At 46.9% G+C, this 6,147-nt stretch overlaps 1 protein-coding gene across 1 annotated transcript; it reads left to right on the forward strand.

The window, feature by feature from the left end:
- The first annotated feature begins 1,173 nt into the window (after positions 1–1,173).
- Positions 1,174–5,901, forward strand: LOC133528471 (uncharacterized). Its single transcript, XM_061865864.1, has one exon. The coding sequence runs from the start codon at positions 1,649–1,651 to the stop codon at positions 5,597–5,599; it is 3,951 nt and encodes a 1,316-aa protein (XP_061721848.1). The 5' UTR covers positions 1,174–1,648; the 3' UTR covers positions 5,600–5,901.
- Positions 5,902–6,147: the final 246 nt, after the last annotated feature.

Raw genomic sequence — 6,147 nt, forward strand, 5'->3', positions numbered from 1 at the left:
GTAAAACTTTGTAAAATTTAACCAGTATTTTTTAACAATACTTTTTTATTTATTAGGTACGCCGCTGTTCCTGACGCTCGTACTTTGATAAATGTAGGCATGAGAGACAGAAGGGGTTATTCCCACGCATTACTTATTGCCCTGCCCACAGAGGTGAACTATAAACGGAGCACTCGTATGAGGAACCGTTTTCATCGTCATTACCTGTTACATCCCCTTGCAGAACTTGAGCTTGTCTTCGAGTACGCACTTGTCGCAATCATGAGCTAATCTCATCTAGAAGCGATTCACAATCATTCCAACATCGTCTACCTCAAGTCCACAACCAAAAAGCTATATACATTTGAAATATTTACGTATAAAAACAGCTCTTCGCGACCATTGCGATTAAATGTATGTATGTGTGTTTAAATGTCTGCGCCTCACGGAAGTTTTGTTATTAAAATGAAACATCAGGCGCCATGGTGGCTACCGTTCCCACGTTGCACAACTTGCACAAGCCACCGACAGCCATCGCAACCCGCTGGTATCTGGTATGCACAAACCCGATCGATGGTATCTCCGTGACACTAATCTTGATACGCGCGCATTCAACTAATAGTATTAATACCGGCAGTTTTTATGAGCTGAGGATATCGGGCAGGATCTTGATCGAGCTCAATTTATAGACCGCCTAATACGAGGCAAGGATTAATACGACTTTTAAACCAGTTTTGGGAGACATTCAGATTTGTAGAATATAGCCGATTTGATTCTCAATACTTGGGGCCAGTATTTGGAAATTAATTACGATATGTATGAATATTTGTTACCTAATACTGCACATTTTTTTAATTGTTATATATTTGTATTATGTACTTAGCAGTAGGGTAGGGTACAAGATATGCAAGTTGAAGGTTCTCGTTATGGAGCTCCCGTTGAAGCTGCTCATTATGGAGTGAAACATATCGAGCAATCTTCGACTTGAAATGCGTGAGTGACCTAGGCTCGGCGGGTAAGAAGGCCCAGCATTCAAAAATAGCCGTTGCACTTATTTATTATGTCTGTGTCTCACGGAAGATTTGTTATTTTATTAAAAAATATATTAATGAATAAATAGCGATGTCATCACAATCTTAAAGCTTACTCGTTAAAAATATAAATAAAAGAGAATGTTGCTATTCAAACGCTTATAGCAAACCGCGTAGATGACACCAACGGTCAAACGTCTACCGCGTTCAAATTACCCGCGCGCGCCTCTCGCGGACAACTCCCGGCGCGCTACACGGAGTAGAGCGAAAGCCATCTATCTCACTCTAACGTTAGGAGTAGTAATGTCGTCCCGCTCCCGCGCAACAGCATGGCGGCGGGTTCTGTCTTGTCGGTCGACACACTCTATCGCGCTCTCGATAAACTTGTTAAAATAATTAATGTAAAACTGTAGATTAACTGATTATTGGGCTTAAATCTCTAAATTGTGTGTAAAGTAACCTGTGAGTGTACGGATTGTTGTGTTAGTGGTCAAATAGACTGATTCTAAACCTACACGTCTCTGTTATTTCATCAATCCCTGAGAAACCCTCTCATATATGGCGCATCCAACGTGAAATAATAACTAGTTCGTTCGAAAGTGTAGTTGAAAGTACATTTCTTTAGTGAGTGTGTCGATATGCCGCCGAAAACGAAAAAAGCGGCTAGTACAGAGCCCAGCACCGACGACAAGCAAAATGGCGGTGTTGGTGAGATCTGCGAAGAAAGCGCGGTGACTACGGCAATGGCCGATATGACTATGTTTTCGACTCAAAACGTGCAAAACATCATAGAGACGCTACAGCGATCGCAGACCGAAGCTCTGAAAGAATTATTACAATCAGTATCGTCACGTACTACGTCGTGTACAGCTCAAGGTCAAGGAACGTTAACGGGCTGCAAGACTACGTTCTCTGGTCAGCCGCAGGAGTCAGTGGAAGCATTTATTGACGCAGTAGACGCCTACAGTGAATGCGCACAGGTTTCTGATACAAATGTCCTGCGCGGTCTGGCATACCTTCTAAAAGAAAACGCGGCGACTTGGTGGCAGGGCGTGAAGCAGCAAATTACGTCATGGCAGCAGGCTAAAGAGAACCTTATAAGTGCCTACGGCGATCGCCGCCCGCCCCATCGCATATACATAGAAATATTTTCATCGCCACAGCAAACGGAAAACACGGACGTGTTTGTGGCGCGAATACGTTCCCTTTTCGCGCGGCTTCCCGAGGGAGATATTTCCGAAAAGGCGCAACTCGACATGACTTATGGACTCCTGAGCAGCAGGATAAGGAAGAGGCTACGGAGGGAGGACGTCGCAAGCTTTAAAGAGCTACTCCGCCGTGCACGAAGCGTGGAGGATTCCTTCGACGAGGGGGAGAGGAAACAAACACCGCCGCAGGCTGCAAACCGCGCGGTGACCTCGAACCAACGCGCGCCTCCTGCTTCGACAACCACGGCGTGTACGGGTACATCGCACGCCAGCGGCGCGCCAGCCGCGACCGCGCCGCAATCGTCCGCGCTCGCGCAACCGCGCACGCCGCCGACGCCGACTCAACCGGCGGTCGCGCAAGGTCCCGGCACCGGTATCACCACCACCGTCGCTGACGCGTCTGTGAAGAAGCAGCGACCCGTTTGTGCGTACTGCCGAAGGTTCGGACACTCCAAAGACCAGTGCCGTAAGCTTATGAACTCAGGTGAGTCCACGTCTAATAATAACACTGCAAATAGTGCAAATGTGCGACCTATAAGTGAAACAAGTGATATTAGCTTTTATAGTGTCGATTTCAACTCGTGCAATGTCGATTCTAAAAATAGAACACAAAATACCTATTTTTCTATGGGTGACACATGCAGCAATTTGAGCCTTATTCCGCATAGTAATAAAGTCGAAAATGGCACTACTCATCATTGTTATGAATACGATGTACCTCGTAGTAATATGATTCCTGCATGTACCACCACAGCTACTACAGGCGAGAAATGTTTGCATTCTTTTGTACCTAAAGCCGTTAAAAATATTACGTGTGCTACCAATTCTTTGCAAACGACTAACCCTCATTCATGTAACGAACAATTTCGCTGCCGCGGACCGCTTAGTTCTATTACAGTTCCGACGTGTTCTAGTAATTATTCAGTAATTTCAAGCGAAGACGCGCGAAAATGTTCGATGACGGATAGTCGTGAACAAAACGAGCTTTATTTAACAAACGGTCGTAACTCAATTTTGTGCGTAAATAATAATAATCGTCCCTGTAATAATAATGAATACTCACCGTTTGCGTCAAAGTGTATTAACCCTTCAAATAGCGGGGATGTTACGGAAGTAGACACGTTTTTTGGCGCGGACTGTGGTAAGATTTCCGACGATGAGTTGATATACCTGTATATGACTTACGTTGATGGGGATTGCGAGACGGTGGGTCGAACGACAAGACCGATTTTTAATATAGAGATTTTAGGCGTGAAGGGCACTGGTTTGGTAGACACGGGTGCAAAGCGGTGCGTCGCGGGCCACACGCTCTATGCTATACTCTTGCGTCGAAACCACCTGCTCCGCACGATAACGCGCAACATTAAGCTGGCCGATGGGGTGTCGCGTGCGATGGAAGTACTAGTTACCATATTAGAAGTGCGATTAGAACAGGAAATTGTTAAGATTCCATTCCTAATTTTCCCTTACGCGACTAACAATGAAACGTTGCTAGGCATTGATTTTCTTACTGCTGCTGGGGTAGATATTGATTTCCTCGAGTTAGTATGGTGTTTCAGTAGGAACCGCACGGTTCAGTATAAACTATGTTTCGAGCCTACTTCGCCCAGTGTAACCTGTGCTACCACAAACGTTCTTCGGGATGACGAGGGAAGTCATCTTACACCAGCTGAGCGTCAGGCGCTTGCTGGCGTCCTTACTAGGCACGCACACGTCTTCACACCAGGGGGAGCTCCAACCCCTTATGCTGAGCATCGGATAGAAACAGGTGAGCACCCTCCTATAGCAGTACAGAACGTGGTAGCCGACACGCTGAGTAGACCAGTCTGCTCCGGAGACTCTCGTGAGGACTGCGGAGTCTGCTCGGTTGTGGTTGACCTACCAACGAAAAACCCAGCAGAGTTGAGGCGCGAACAGCTCGCTGACCCCGAAGTGGAGAGGATTGTCAAAGAAGTCGAGGGTTCTAACGAGGTGGCATCTCGGCGATGGACGGAGCGCGGCTACTTGATGGAACAAGGGGTACTATACAGGTACAACCCCGATTCAGATAGCGAGACTCCACAGCTCGTTATACCCATTAGTCTCAGAGCAGAGATTCTGAAGGAGTGCCACGACTCGCCGGTAGCCGGACACCCTGGCGTCGATCGTACGTACCAGAAGATTGCCCAGCTGTACTACTTTACAGGTATGCGGAGAATAATCACTGATTATGTCAAAGCCTGCATACACTGTCAACGCTACAAAGCCATAAATACCAAGCCTCCAGGTCTTCTGCAAACACCGCTCATGAACCAGCGCAATGAAGTGCTGGCCATGGATTTATTCGGTCCATTGCCACTAGGAGACCAGGGGGAGAGGTGGATTTTCCTTGTCGAGGACACTGCTACCCGGTGGACAGAGCTATACGCACTTAAGGACGCCACCGCGGAAGCCTGTGCGGTGATTCTCGTCGAGGAGTATTTTATGCGTTTTGGTCTACCTCGTCGAGTCATTTCGGACAATGGTGTTCAATTCATATCCGCAGTTATGCGTCAGTGCATGGCAGCTCTAGGGATAAAACAGAATCTTGCCCCGTTATATCACCCAGAAGCTAACCCTGCGGAACGCAAGAACCGAGACATGAAACCGATGTTGGCACAGCTCGTGGAAGAAGACCACACTTCTTGGCCACGAAAATTACCGGTGATTCGGTTCGCCTTGAATAGTGCAAGATGCCGCACTACAGGGAAATCACCTGCTTATTTGACTTTCGGCAGGGAAATGCGGTCACCCACAGAGGTCATCCATGACCTTCGTGCTATCTTGGGTAAAGATAACTTTGTCCCACAGATAACTCCGTATCTCCAATCGTTTTTAAACTCGTTATCAGGGATTCGGGAACGTGTGGAGATCCAACAAGATAAAGCGAAGGAGTATGCCGATGCGTCGCGCCGGCCTTCAGAGGAATTTGAGGTAGGTGACTTGGTCCTCCTTAAGTCGCATCTGCTCAGTAACACGTTCAAGGATGTAACTGCAAAGTTTCTCCCACGTCGCGATGGACCGTACGTCATAACAGAGAAGGTTAGCCCTACAACGTATACAATCGCTAGCACCGACCAACCTGATATTTCTCTCGGAAGATACCACACTCAGGACCTTACTCGTTACCGAGGTAACGACGGCGATACCCCAAGACCTGTTGTTCCTAAGAGGAATCGTGGACGTCCACCTAATACTGATAGGAATGATAGGGTACTAGTCCAGGAGCGGGGGCGTTCTCCAGGACTAGAGGGGGAGCATATAGCAAACCGCGTAGATGACACCAACGGTCAAACGTCTACCGCGTTCAAATTACCCGCGCGCGCCTCTCGCGGACAACTCCCGGCGCGCTACACGGAGTAGAGCGAAAGCCATCTATCTCACTCTAACGTTAGGAGTAGTAATGTCGTCCCGCTCCCGCGCAACAGCATGGCGGCGGGTTCTGTCTTGTCGGTCGACACACTCTATCGCGCTCTCGATAAACTTGTTAAAATAATTAATGTAAAACTGTAGATTAACTGATTATTGGGCTTAAATCTCTAAATTGTGTGTAAAGTAACCTGTGAGTGTACGGATTGTTGTGTTAGTGGTCAAATAGACTGATTCTAAACCTACACGTCTCTGTTATTTCATCAATCCCTGAGAAACCCTCTCATACGCTCAAATTTGCACCACGAAGAGATACTTAGAGTCGGGCCAAGCTGACTCTGCATGGCTTTCTACGAAAATAGGATGTTTATAATGACATCCCCATACTTTGTTCTGTTCAAATCTTCAGTGTATCAAAGGTCAAGTCAGTAATTGATATCAAATCAGTATTAAGTATGTCAAGTCAGAATCCGCCTCTTAAGCTCATGTAGCGTAAAATCAGTTCTGATCGCGTTATTTAATTTCGTTACCTGCGATGATTG

Source organism: Cydia pomonella, chromosome 19, assembly GCF_033807575.1.
Source record: "Cydia pomonella isolate Wapato2018A chromosome 19, ilCydPomo1, whole genome shotgun sequence".
Lineage (NCBI taxonomy): Eukaryota > Metazoa > Arthropoda > Insecta > Lepidoptera > Tortricidae > Cydia > Cydia pomonella.

Excerpts from the sequence above, each read along its gene's own strand:
- LOC133528471 (XM_061865864.1), top strand. The coding sequence starts at position 1,649 with ATGCCGCCGAAAACGAAAAAAGCGGCTAGTACAGAGCCCAGCACCGAC.